Source organism: Morus notabilis, unplaced genomic scaffold (assembly GCF_000414095.1).
Source record: "Morus notabilis unplaced genomic scaffold, ASM41409v2 Scaffold336, whole genome shotgun sequence".
In the NCBI taxonomy this organism is placed as follows: Eukaryota; Viridiplantae; Streptophyta; class Magnoliopsida; order Rosales; family Moraceae; genus Morus; species Morus notabilis.
In genome coordinates, this window is record NW_010367552.1 from 387,698 (window position 1) to 401,740 (window position 14,043).

At 33.3% G+C, this 14,043-nt stretch overlaps 2 protein-coding genes across 3 annotated transcripts in view; both read left to right on the top strand.

Annotated features, from left to right (window-relative positions):
- Positions 1–1,052: 1,052 nt before the first annotated feature.
- Positions 1,053–4,776, top strand: LOC21404516. Its single transcript, XM_010112670.1, has 4 exons — positions 1,053–1,302; positions 1,411–1,608; positions 1,835–2,395; positions 4,442–4,776. The coding sequence occupies exons 1-4, from the start codon at positions 1,053–1,055 to the stop codon at positions 4,774–4,776; spliced, it is 1,344 nt and encodes a 447-aa protein (XP_010110972.1).
- An 8,681-nt stretch (positions 4,777–13,457) lies between these two features.
- LOC21404517 overlaps positions 13,458–14,043 on the top strand; it is a 1,067-nt gene continuing 481 nt past the window's right edge. The window contains exon 1 of one of the 2 annotated variants that reach the window (XM_024175162.1): positions 13,458–14,015. In XM_024175162.1, the coding sequence (XP_024030930.1) occupies positions 13,611–14,015 (405 nt within the window). In that variant the 5' untranslated portion in view covers positions 13,458–13,610. Of the gene's footprint in view, positions 14,040–14,043 lie in introns of those variants that run through there. The other variant, XM_010112671.2, reaches the window with a different exon arrangement.

Here is a 14,043-nt window from a genome sequence, read left to right on the forward strand (position 1 = left end):
GCAATATGCCACCGGATACAACGAGAAAAGCATGTAAATCCAAAAAGGAAACGAAAAAGAAAGAAGGAGATGCTTTGTTCCTTTCATAATGAATGTAGAAACGGCGGTGGCGAGGAAAATTAATTGAAGCCCCTTTTCTTTTTTTCTTTTTACTTTACATATTTTTTAAGAGATTTTTTACACATCGGTAGACTATATTTTTTTAACAATTAAATTTACATATTTTTTAATTTTTACGTAATTTTATATAAATTTGATAAATAAAAAACTTAATTTATTAGTATATTAGCGTACTGAAAAAAAATCTTTTTTATTTTTTTCATCTCCAAAAATAAAATCTTATAAAGAGTACACGTTATTTATTTTATTTTTGAATCATAAATCCTCTCTATTTAATTAGCACCTCAAAAGTTGATTGCCAAGATATACTAACAATCATGCAGTGCATTGACAATTATGTCGCGTCATTTAATGATCAAATAACAATGACACCACAAGTACAAAGTTCTTCACTAAATTTTGGATAGCATAACAATTATCTTTATTAATTTTTTTAACAAACAATATTGTAGATGAATGACCAATTTAAAATTTTCAGATTTATAAAAAGTTATAATTTCATCAAAAAAGTGAAATAAAAAACCCATTAATTACATTACTCAATAAGAAAGCTTTTTTTTTTGTATATAACTTAATTCCTTAGTATTGTCCACAAAAAAGATTTTTTTTTTCCTTCTTTTGAATAAATATTGTCCCCAAAAAGTTCTACATTATATCCTAAAAAATAAGTTATATATATGTTATTGTCACGGCTCATGTAAAGTGACAAATGATAGTAGAGTTTTATCTCTTTTGCAAAACAAAAAAATTGAAACCTTCATTTTTCTCAAATTTATTAATTTACAATTTACAAATATATTAGGAAAGCTAAATTCACACAAAAGAAGGAATAAGGGGAAAAAGAAAAAAGAAAAAAAGAAAAAAGAAAAAAAGAAAAAACTATTAAAGGAAGGTGAAAAAAATAACGGAAACAACAAATTGTGGTTGGTTTCATGGGGAAAGCAGCGTCAACACCTCCTCTGTTCTTCCAATCAAAGCTGCTCTGTTTCTCTCTGCTCTATCTCTCTTCTTCACTCTTCTTCTCTCTCTACATTTCTCTCTCTAAAACCAAATGCCTTGTCAGATATTCTTCCTTTGAACCTCTCCAAACTCCTCTTTTCTCTTACCCTTCTTCCTACGGAGAACACAAGTACGCAATCCCAACCGTCCGTTCCACTTGCTCTTCCCCTGTTTTCTTCTCAGGTACGACAAATTTCTCTCCAGTTTTCTGCACCCTTTACGTCTACGAATTCCGTTTCTGGGTTTTGATAATTGTCGTTTTCCACAAGTGGCTTTTGGTTTTTGCGTCAGATTATGGGACGGTTGTGAAGAAAATTGAAGATTTGTGTAGAACTTCTTCGTCCTCAGTTTTGAGGTATTTGGAGGGAAACTATGACACATTTGGTGGGAATTTTACAGCCCACCAGAGATTTTCATATTTCGATCATCAAAATGATACGACAAGAATTCCTTGTGGATTCCTCAAGGAATTTCCGATTACTGATTCAGGTTAGCGGTTCGTACCTTTTTTTTTTTTTTTTTTTAATTTTTTGGCATTGCAAAAACATGAATAAGAAAAAAAATTCTTTTATCTAGAAATTTTTTTTTTTTTGGTTAAAGAATTCTAAACTTCCAATGATAATGATGCTTTTGCAAACCATTCTTTTTTTTTTTTTTTTTTTGGTAATGCAGGCAAATTGACACGTTTTCTTTTGGTTATTTGTATTGGAATCAGATCGAATTGCAATGGAAAATTGCAAAGGAGTTGTCGTGGTATCGGCAATCTTCAACGACCACGATAAGATTAGACAACCAAGAGGCCTTGGATCCAAAACACTTCAAAGCGTATGTTTCTACATGTTTGTGGACGATATCACACTAAAAGGCCTAAAGAACCACAAATTACTTTCGGAAAAATCGCGCGAAAATTCGATCGGTGCTTGGAGGATTGTTAGGGTCTCAAGCAAGAATTTGTATGAGAATCCGGCCATGAATGGTGTCATACCAAAATACTTAGTTCATAGGCTTTTCCCAAATGCGAAATTCAGTATTTGGATAGACGCCAAGTTGCAGTTGATGGTTGATCCGTTACTTTTGATTCATGCACTAGTTGTTTCACAAAAGGCGGACGTGGCAATATCAAAACATCCATTTTATGTTCACACCATGGAAGAAGCAATAGCAACTGCTAGGTGGAAAAAATGGTGGGATGTTGATGCTTTGAGGAGACAAATGGAAACATATTGTGAGTATGGATTGCAGCCTTGGAATCCCAATAAGCTTCCATATACCTCAGGTAACTTTTGTAGTTTATTCATAAGTGAATTACTGTCTTGTGGTAATCAGAAAACCAAAATTCTTTAGGGCATGATTATATCATAAATGGGTTAATCTCACGAATGGTAACTAAATTTACTTAAATTTTACTTTGGTTCTTGATTTTAAAACGTCAGAAACTCGAGGCTGATTTATTAGCTTGTTTTAGTCTTAGCCCTATCGTCAATTTAAAGTTAAAATAAGCACTAAATGTGGATGATATTTTGTTATCATAATGTTATTTTCCATCACCGTCACTTGCATATCTTGTGTTCGTTCAGAAAAACGTTATTTTTTTTTATTACCATCAAGTGTACATTTTGTCCTCTTTTTAATACTCAACTGAGAAAAAGAACAAAACTAAAACAAATTAATAGATTGAGATTATGTTTACAACATTAAAGGTCAGACACAAAAAATGGGATTTGGGAAAAATTTTAGGATCATTTACTGGATAAATCCTCCATAAAATGGGCAATTCAAGATGAGAACTTGAATGATTGTGCTTCAAAATGTTAAATTCCTATTAGTTTAGGAGAAGAGAAAAGGAAGTAGGTATGATATTATGCATATTGGCGTGCTTGAAATAAAGGGGCTATAATCACAAAGAAAATGAAGAAAGCAATATTTATTTAATACGTGGTTTGGTTAGGTAGAATCAGCCTCAAGAGTAGTTAACCAGTTTAGTGCTTATACTATTATTATTTCAGTAGTTTTCTTACTTTGAAAGACAAGTAAAAGCTGAGTTTTCTAAGGCTTGTTGTGATGAATTATTGATCCGTAATGATATGCAAATAAATTTTTGCGAGATGCCTTCGACTAAAAGCTATCCGAGAAGATCATTACTTTAATGATTATATACATCTTTAGCTAGACATGTTTAGCAATAACTTTAGGAACTGAAAGCCATGGTGTACACCGTGGGGGAGGCTCATTTAGAAGTAGTTTTCCAAACTATCATCATAAAAAGTAACCCAATAGTTGACTCCTTGTGTTCATTGGATATTTCCTCATACTTAAGATCTTCTAGACATGATGAAGTGAGAAATTAGTCGTGATATAATCTAGATTTTCTGAGATAAAATGGTTATTAATTAAGAAGTGTAAAAAGAAAAACCTTATTATTTTCACTTCTAAGACATCATTACAATGCTCTATAAGACAAAAGGATAAGGGTAAATTCAAGGGAGATTAATATTTAATGGAAAAATCGGTCACAAAGTACTATGAAAATGAAGGTTTAACTAGTGTGGTCCAAAGTATTAATTAATTGGTCGAGTTTGAAGTGGTCCTGCATATGAAGTATGCATCATGCTATTCATGCCAAGGAGGACAATTCATAATTAATTGTGGAGCAAACGTCGTTTTGTAGAGTTAAAACCTGAACGACATACTAGCGTATTTCCCCTCAACTCTATTGAAATTTGTATTTTGTTTTGTTCGATCGATGTATATATCCTAGAAAACGTGGTGGGGTCAGCTTTCCCTATATAATATAATAGTACTTTATATATGGGATGTGAGTCTTCCATGCAGACGTAAAAGCCTGTCTAGTTGCTGATATTTTTCTTGGGGTCTACTCAAAATTTTTGTTTTTTACGATAATTTGACATGATAAGATTGATAAGTCCTTTAATTAAAGGCGATAAATTTTGATCATACCATACAACTAAATATGACTTATTAAAACTTAATATGAATTATTAAAATTTGAGTTGTTTTTGTCTAATGAGACCCAAAAATAAATGAATTTTGGCTGTCTAAATTATTATGAATCATCATCTAACCTTTGAAAAAGTGTGACAAGATACGACTAGATTTAACTGGTGGTACCAAAAGAAAAGTCAAAAGTATAATCACGCTTTTATTTTTGTTTTGAAGTAAATGCTAGAAAAGACTCCATAAGTGACCAATTATGAGTCTCAAATTGCAGTGAATTACATCAATTGTGCTTGTGCTTTATATACCTCTTATTTAGGTACTTGGATAGAAAATTAATCAAATTACGTATCTTTGTGTTTGTTAGACGTCCCGGATAGTGCTCTTATTCTGAGAAAGCATGACTTGGAGAGCAATCTTTTCTCTTGCTTATTGTTCAATGAGTTGGAAGGTTTCAACCCAAGAGACCAATTGGCTTTTGCATACGTGAGAGACAATATGAGACCAAAACCAAAGGTGAACATGTTTGAGGTCGAAGTGTTTGAGAGAATTGCTGTGGAATTCAGGCACAACCTGAACCCTGGAGGTGGGACCAAAGGGTCCCAGACTAGAAGGACCAAAAGGGCAAGCTCAGATTCGAGGTTTGTAAATGGCAGCTGTCAGAAGTACCTTTTGGAGATGTGGGGTGAATCCCATGATTGATTTCGTCTCTTAAACTATAGAGAGAGAGAGAGAGAGAAGACAAAAAAAAAAAAGTGACAAGGGGTTTGGGGAGAAGTCTAGATGAATGCTGATTGTGATTACAGGAGGACAAATCTTCTCTTTTTGTATTTGTTTAGTTTGTTAATTCTTTTGGTAGGAGATGATTCCTTTAAAAAAAAAAAAAAAAAGGGGGATTACAGATCATAGTTACAGTAAAGAAAGATGTGTTTATCAAACGAAGTAGTTAATATAATATTTACATGTACATATAATTAAAGTGGCTACACAACGATGGAAATAAGTTTTGTTATAATATAATTAATAATATCCTTACACTAATCAAATTGCATGAATATCATGTTGTGACATTAGTTACAAAATGAGATCTTGGTTAATGTGTGGAACTAATTGAAATTGGTAATTATACATGGTTAGTAGGACTCAAATTGCAATGGAGAATGCAGAAGCTGCGCGAGAGACCTTTTGCAGATGAGATGTTGAGAAAAAGATTCTTTTTACTCAAACCATTATATTGGCTGCAATAAGGTCACAAATGGACAAATTAGCAAACCTATTCGGAGTTGTTTACAATATACTAGTTAGAGAATAATTTGTATGATAATGCTGAAAATATGTTATAAAAATAAACAACCACATATTCCTGAAATACGAACAACAAGACATCAACAAATTAGTAATAATGTACAAAATGTAGCAATAGAGAGAATCTAGAAATTTCTGGGGATATGATAAAAAGTCGGCCTAACAAAGATTGAAAGTATGAAAAAGTGTTAAAAGACAATATTGCGAGCAAATGTTTTGTGTTCTTAAAAAGAAAAAAATAAAGAAAAGAAAAAAGAAAAAAAAATTGATGAGATGAACAAAAGGTACCATATAACACAGGTAAAGTTCGGAAGTTTCAAATGTGGGAAAGAATATTGAAAAACATATAAGAATTATATATTAAATGGAGATACTATTGTCACTATTTCCATGGAGTGTCCGTGAAATATTCCAATATATATTATGAAAAACATCAATGCTACCAGTAGTATAGGAAAAATAGGTATTATTTCTGAATAATACAAGCTGTAAAAGAATATATCTTTGTTTTCCCGACTCCGTGGTATCAGTACCTTTCAGATATCGCCTATGTTTGTTGTATTATTCAAAGCAGAACCATTAACTATTTCATTGGTTTTGGATTTATCAATCAGTCCAACACTTGCAAGTTGCACACAATCAGACGATTCATACGAGACAACATACACATAACAAAAGTCTTAAGTCTAGCAATGATACAATTCGACGAATGTAACTTTTTTCTTGGGTAATACGATTCATACGCGTGTGTAACACCTAGTATACTAAGTATAACTTGACTTTATTTTGTTTGAATGTTGCACTGAAGCAACTAACTATTACAAACACAAACCAACGATAATATACGAGAGTACGAAAAAGTTGTATTTATCATACTGGTTCGTGTACCGTATTGGTTTGAGTACTGAACTTAAGACAATTTCTATATGTGTGTGTGTATTTTTTTCTAAATGAGAAGTAATGATAAAAAAATCTCAATGTCTATCAGACAAGAAAAGGAAAAGGATAACAAAAAAAAAAAAACAACTTAAGCCTCGTTCATTTCACCGATTCGAGTTTTTAGTCCTAGGTTTCTATAATTAAAATCTCTCAGAAAATGTCACATTTAACTTTTTCTGCTACAGTTAAAAGCTCTCAGAAAATATTACATCTCAACTTGAATTGAAAACTCGAATTCGTGAAACGAACGAGGCCTTAATGTATTTTTTTAGAACACTTCCCATAAACAAGCCAGTTAGTGTAGTTTTTTTTATTTTATTTTTTTTTAAGAGGGAAAAATGGTTAAAGGAAATACCTAGCGCCTTTTATTATTGATAACTCTAAGAAATTAGAGTTATCTTATGCATTTTCAGCTTAAAGTTTTTTTAGTCAAGAGTGTATTTCATTGTTTTCTTCTGTGTTTTACCTTAGATTTTCCAGTTTTGTATTTTATCTTGCTAAATTATGTACTTGCGCTGCTTTCGAGTTAAGAAGTAGTAAATTGAGTCAAAAGAGGCTTAAATATATCTAAGTTTTAGTTTTGTAAATTGTAGGGTGACAGTAGTAGCATTCTGGGTGTAGTTGGCAAGTGGGATGACATCATCGCACTATCTGGGAGAAAAGGACAAAAACCAATGTGAGCTGATTGAGCTGTATAGTAGTGTGGACCACTACAATTCTTATCAAATTACACCTCAACCCTTTTGTTACCCTAAGAAGGAAGTGTTTTCTAAGAGAGGTAGGCAGCCGCCGAGTAGAAGAGGAGAAAATAGAAGGAAATAGAAGCACAGTACCTCTCCTCCAAAAAATACAGTACAGAGAGACGTGAGAGAAGGAAAGAAGACATAAGGTTGAAAGAAGCAAGGCCAGACAAAGAGAGATCCAAAATCCAGTTGAAACTCTTTCTTCTATCTGTTAGCTTAATTCTCTTTTGTTATTTGGATATTAATTTAGTCATGGAATATTCTTGAACTTTGGATCTTGTAAATCTCAGTATGAACTAATTTGTTTTAGCTAGGCCTGCTAATAGAACCAAAGTTGTAAGAATGACAATTTGTGTATGAAATGCTATTGAGTTACTATTCATGTTCATTCATGTGTGTTTATACTTATTTCTATTCTTGACTGGCCATTAATTATAGGATACAAAATTAAGATTAATACTGAAAAGGTTAATTTTAGTATGATCTAACATGGATGATGCTTATTCAATAACCTTATTTTAGTTGTTAATTAGTGGATGGTATAGGAATATATTATTCACCTTGCATGACTTAAAGAAACTTGAGCTTAGATCTGCATTCTGAGAACTGGATTCACATAGGAATATGCTGGAAATGGTTTAAAGAATCTTAGTCATAATTAATTCGGAATAATTTTATGCAATAAAAGAGTTTCTATTAACCGGGGTAGTAAATGTTGTAGCATTTCGGTAACATTTTCTGTCAGACTTACAACTGAGGGAAAATTAGTAGACCTAGCTCATATAAATCATTGATTTACAAACAATAATTACGTTCTTGCTATTTCTAGTCACTTTTGACTGCATTTATTTTGTATCTATTTTCTTTACTTCGTTTTAGTGAATTTTTGTCATATTCATTCTTTACTTGATTTGTTGATTACTTAACTTCCAGCACATAGTTTTGGTGATTCAATCTCTTGAGACGATATATGTACTTCAGTATACTTTATTACTTGTGCGATCTGTGCACTTACGGATTCACACAATAATTATGCTTTTTCACATGGAGTTGTAAGCTCTTGCAAGGAAATGACCCTGTTTTGCCAATAGTTAATGTTGCAGTATTAACGTAGCTTCTTCAGGGGAAAAAAATGTTACATCACGGGTGTAACTAATATCTAAATCTGATTACCCAAACAAAAACAAAACAAAAAACAAAAAACAAAACAAAAAACAAAACAAAAAACAAAAAACAAAACAAAAAACAAAACAAAAAACAAAAAAAAAAACAAAAAAAACAAAAAACAAAAAACAAAACAAAAAACAAAAAAAAAAACAAAAAAAACAAAAAACAAAAAACAAAACCCTAATATCTAGATCTAAAATTTGCTTTCCTCAGACAGTTTTCCATCTCTTTGCCACTTCTTGGTTTTTCTCCGGAAAAATGCCAAATACTACAGAGGTGCTTGAATACTAGCTACTAATTGTCAATTTCAGGATTTTGTTCAAGACTTGTGTAGGTCAGTGGTGCTACCATAAGTGAGCAATCAATTTACTTAAATTAAGGCGTGTTTATAAGTTTTTAGGTATTTTACACCTTTGTCCCCTAAATTTGTATGGTTTTAGCAATTTGTCCTCTGAACTTTTAATTTTGATAAGTTATTCGTTAACTTGTAAAATTATTGCAACGTGCCCTATTTTAACATTGATTGTGTTAAATTAGTGTAAAAAAAAAAAAACACGCTCGATGAAAAATTCTAACATCTCAATTCAAATGTAACACAAAGTCTTAAGTAAATTTAGTAAAATGGGATACATTGCAACAGTTGTACAAATTTAGGGGTTGATTGTCAAAATTAAAAGTTTAGAAAATATTCGTTAACTTGTAAAATTATTGCAACGTGCCCTATTTTAACATTGATTGTGTTAAATTAGTTAAAAAAAAAAAAACACGCTCGATGAAAAATTCTAACATCTCAATTCAAATGTAACACAAAGTCTTAAGTAAATTTAGTAAAATGGGATACATTGCAACAGTTGTACAAATTTAGGGGTTGATTGTCAAAATTAAAAGTTTAGAAAATAATTTGCTAAAAGCATGCTAAGTTCGGGGGGTTGTGCTAAAACCTTAGTAGACTGTTATGAAAAAGGAAACATGTTTAGCAAAGAGTGGAGGGTGTTGACGATGGAATCTCGCCAGCAACCAAGAGCCCGAATTCCAAGTTCGAAACTCAGATCAACGAATCAAAACAACAAAAAAGAAAAAATAAAAGAGTAAATCACACCAAATCCTCATGAGCTCTCAATTTTTTGGAAATATTTTCAGACTCTAATTTTCGGACCCCTCCTTCCTTTTCTCATATTTGTAGGTTGTCTTTCTCGAGTAACCGCTCCTTTGTTAGAGTAACAGTCCATCATTTCCGTACTTTTTGCTTCCTTCAGGACGTGACTCTTCACTCCTTCCCGAACATAACCTCCGCTTCCCTTGATGACAATCCGCATCTCATGAGATTGCTGATGTGGTGATTCCCTTATTTCCCACGTGAAAAAGATGAGTGGAGGGTTGGGCTTTCGTTGTATCCTCCGGCCCAAAAAACACCAAGTTGAGGATACCTTAGGCCTGAGGTGTTGGGTTCAAGGTATACCTTGAGCTCAGGGGAATTATGCTCAAGGCGTCGAGTTTAAGGGAACCGACCTTAACGTGTTAAGCTCAAGGGAATCGAGCTCAAAGTATTGAGCTTGAGAGATTTGAGCTTAAGGTATCGAGCTTAAAGGCGTTGAGGTTGAAGTAATTGAGAACTCGGATTCTGAAGTATCCCAATAAATGCAATTATTGACTTAAGGAATCTTCATATAACAGAGGGAATACTTGATCCAAGTACATGTTTACGGCCTATTAAGAATTAAGGTTGTATTCTTAAGTTAGTAAGTAAATGCATGGATGGAAAGAAAAGGTAGTATTTACCCCTTTTTTTTTCTATTGATGATTCCCAAACCTGCTTTTAAGAAAGGGAGTTTAGTGTACCCTAATTTTCTTTTTATTTGCAAGTTGAACCCATATTTTAATCTTGACAATTAAGAACAGAAATGTGACGACTTTTGGCAACGTAGTCTATGAGATAACGTTATCGATTAATAAATGCTAACTGGATCTTAAATGCATAAATTAAAAGGTTTCAATTACATTTTGTGCAAATTATGGGGCATTAGTCGACATTTGTTAGTCATTGGACTACAGTCGCGTTAGATTTTTTATTTAGGGTCTTATTTATCAAAATCAAAACTAGTAATTCAAGTAACCAAACACTGATAAGTTCAGGGCTCAGGATGAAAAAAAAAAAAAAAAAGGATCAAACAAATGTTTGCTGAGCTTCAGCTTTACTCTTAAACCCTGTTCATTTCGCTGATTCGAGTTTTTCTACAGTAAAAAGCTCTCACAAACAATCACATCTAATTTTTTTACTACAGTAAAAAGCTCTCACATAAAATCACATCTCAACTCGAATCAGCGAACTAAACGGGCCCTTAATTGATCCTGCATTCGGTTGTTACACTTAATTGGATAACACCGGTAGTGATAAGATGACAATAACAATAAAAAAGATAAAATGGAAAGGAAACAAAGAAGTTCTTTGAAAGAACGAACTGTGTTAGTCCTGCAATAAAATAAATGAAAAACTGTTGTAGAAAGATAAGTCAGAATGAAATTAGGAAAAATATAAATCCAACCCCCAAAAGAGGGTTCTATTTTATTATTATTATTTTTTTTTAGAAAATTAGAAATCTCTCTCAACTCACTCTTTTTCTTTTGTGTCATTCTCTTATAATTATATCATTTTAAGTCGAAATATAATGAAAAAATGTTAGGGTAGAAATTTTAGTGTTTTTTAATAAAACACACCAAAAAAAAAAAAATTACAAAACTCAAGAACAAATCGGCCACAAAAGCCTTCAAAAGAAGCTAACACATGACCCTCTAAAAGCTAGAATTCTTCTATATTTCACTTTTTTTTTATTTCCTCTCATTTAAATTGTTGAAGTTAGGAATAAGGTCTTTACGACTTAACAATTTAGTTGAGGTTTTATATTTGAAATAAAAAAGTATAAATAACATTTTTTTTTTCGCAAGTAACATCATATTTAAACTGTGGACAAACACGTGTGTTTGATAGACACAAGAATATATATTATGAAATTAGAAAATTTTAGTTGGACAAAAGTAAAGAAAAATCTTTTGCAAAGACATTTTTGTTTTCCTTTAAATGTTGGATATAATTTTAAGGCCGTTTTGTTGGATTTTAAGGCGCACATAATGGTGTATAGTCTAAAGGTCAATGTCTAAAAATCTACGAGACATGAAAACAGAAAGTATCATATTAAAAATATCATAATATTTCTAGTATTTTGACTGATTGAGTAAGTGGGCAACTTATTCTCCAATATATAATAAGAGCAATACTTTCTATATTTTGTGCTTGTTCCCTTTATGATATGTGTTGCTGTAAATAGCTAGATAGTAAAGCATAAATAGAAGTGTGCGACAGAAATTTGTCGAATCTCAATCAATTCTCTCTCTCCCTCCTAGTCTTCCATAGGTTCTTGAGTTGTGGATTTATCATGGTTGTTTGAGTTCTGCCTTTGTAATAACCACGCACACCGTGAGCTCTCATGGTTGTTTGAGCTCTGCCTTCATAATAACCACGCATACCGTGAGCAATCAACGGCGTGGTGATGATCATGATCATGGAGCATGAAGATTATGTTCGTGACTGGAGTATAGTGAGGCTATCCCGTAGCGATTCTTAGACCGGTGCTCATTCAGAGATTATATACGACACCACGCAAACGCTTCCGCATATGTACCTAGGGGTAATTTTTTTCCTTCACCTTTAGTTTTTACTTCATGGTTCAAATAACAAGTTTGAACAAAGTTCAAATATTCATGAATTACCTCAATTAAACATATTGAATTGGGGTATGCACTATCACTGAACCCAATGAATAGAGCTGTAAGTTCGAGTCAGGCTAAACGGGCCGGATCAAGGTCTGTCTCTGTTGGCTCATGCTCGGGCTCGGCCCGCCCCGACCCTAACCTCCGGGCTAAGGTTTCGAGTTCAAATGTTTATTCAGACTGCCCCGCCCAATCCAAACGCCCTGTTTTTAAAGATTTTTTTAAAATATTTCATAAAATTTCAAGCCAAGTTGGGCTATCCCCCATTTAAGGTTGGCCCGAACCGACCTGGAATTTTCATTTCGACTGACCTAAAAATTTTCTTTGGTAGATCCTAAGACGAATTATGTACACAATGAGGATCACAATCATTGATACAGTTTGGGTACCAAGCTATCTTATCAATATATTTAAAAAAAAGCCTTCGATGTAGTGATGAAATTTTTATACAAAATAAATCCTAGGTAACTCAAGTGGGAGAGCCGTGTTATGGGTGACCTTATTGCACGGTTCAGAGAGCACTTGTGTATGTGATGCAAGTGAACGTGTACGAAAAAGCTGTCGTAAAGTTTCGTTGTTCGTTCCGTCGTCGACCCTATCTATGTTTCTACGATGGCCCAAGAACACGCTCATTCTTCAGCCGTAGAGAGACTTTTGAATTGCGAGGTACCATTTAGCTAATGGAGATATTAACTCTTCCGGGAACCAGTAACGCGTAAACCATGTCAAACCAAGACCGATCAATATCCGAACGGAACGGATTCGAACTTCTCCTAGAATAGTTTCCGGTGCGAAATGAAATTCATAGGATATATATGAGTAATTCAAAGGAGAAATAGAAATATTTGATAGGATTCGATTCCCAATAAAACTTTATCCCTCATTGTGATCCAACACAACTTCAACAAAGATCTGGCAAGTCAAAAGTGTACATAACAAATTAACTTTAAGGCCAAAGACGCTTTAATAAGAACCCTTTAATTTCCCTTCTTGTTTTTTTTTTTTTTTTTTTTTTTCTCCTTTTCCTTCTTAAAGAATTGAGAGGGCATTAGAGGCTTTGGCAAAATTATCATAAGGATTGTTCACGTATTAAATTTTTCATCTCCCACTCAAATGAAGTAATTAAGATAAATGGACATTAACGTTCTTAATTATCAAGAAAAAAAAGGACATTAACGCTTTGACTATTTTCCGAAATATATCACATAAAAGGCACATTTAATCCTTAAAATTTAAATTCACATAAAATTGTACCTAATACGGTTTTTTAATCCATTTTAATAGAAAAAAGAAACATGTTAAAGGCTAATTATTGCGTAAAACTTTAAGCACAAAAGGTACTGACCTTTTAAAAGTTATGAAATTATTTCTGCTGAAATTTGAATGTAATACAACTTTAATAATTTATTGATGGACCAACCAAACAAATAATACTTGCGTGAAAAGCAATCCGCACCAAAAAATAAAAAAAAAACAAAAAAAAAAAGAAGAAATTCCCATTGGATTTTCCTTGGCCCCTCACTTCCCGCCTTAAATTTTCACCCCCATACAACTCCTATCTCACATTCTTTAGAATCTTTGAAAATAGAAATCCAAAGAAAAACAGTGATCACAATTATGTCGTCCCAGCAAATCGCCAACCACCAAGAAGACGCCGAGATCTTCCACGGCGATGCCGTCTGCAAGCAGAAGGCCGGCCAACTGCTTGAAGAAATGTCTCTTCCACGTGGCCTCCTCCCTCTGGACGACCTCATTGAGGTTGGCTACAACCGCATCACCGGCTTCGTCTGGCTCAAGCAGAGGAAGTGCAAGGAGCACCAATTCACTGCGATCGGGCGCACAGTATCATACGACAACGAGGTCACTGCGTTCGTCGAGGAGCATCGGATGTGGCGGCTAACAGGGGTCAAGAGTAAGGAGCTTCTGATATGGTTTACCATCTCTGAAATCTTCATTGACGATTCCGATCCTGACAAGATCACGTTCACCAATCCAACGGGGATTTCACGGTCATTCCCGGTCTCGGCATTGGAGATCAAGGAATGAACTG

Coding starts and splice junctions, on each gene's coding strand:
- LOC21404516 (XM_010112670.1), top strand. CDS start 1,053: ATGGGGAAAGCAGCGTCAACACCTCCTCTGTTCTTCCAATCAAAGCTG. Junction 1,303..1,410: donor TTCCCCTGTTTTCTTCTCAG/GTACGACAAATT, acceptor TTTTTGCGTCAG/ATTATGGGACGGTTGTGAAG. Junction 2,396..4,441: donor TAAGCTTCCATATACCTCAG/GTAACTTTTGTA, acceptor TGTGTTTGTTAG/ACGTCCCGGATAGTGCTCTT.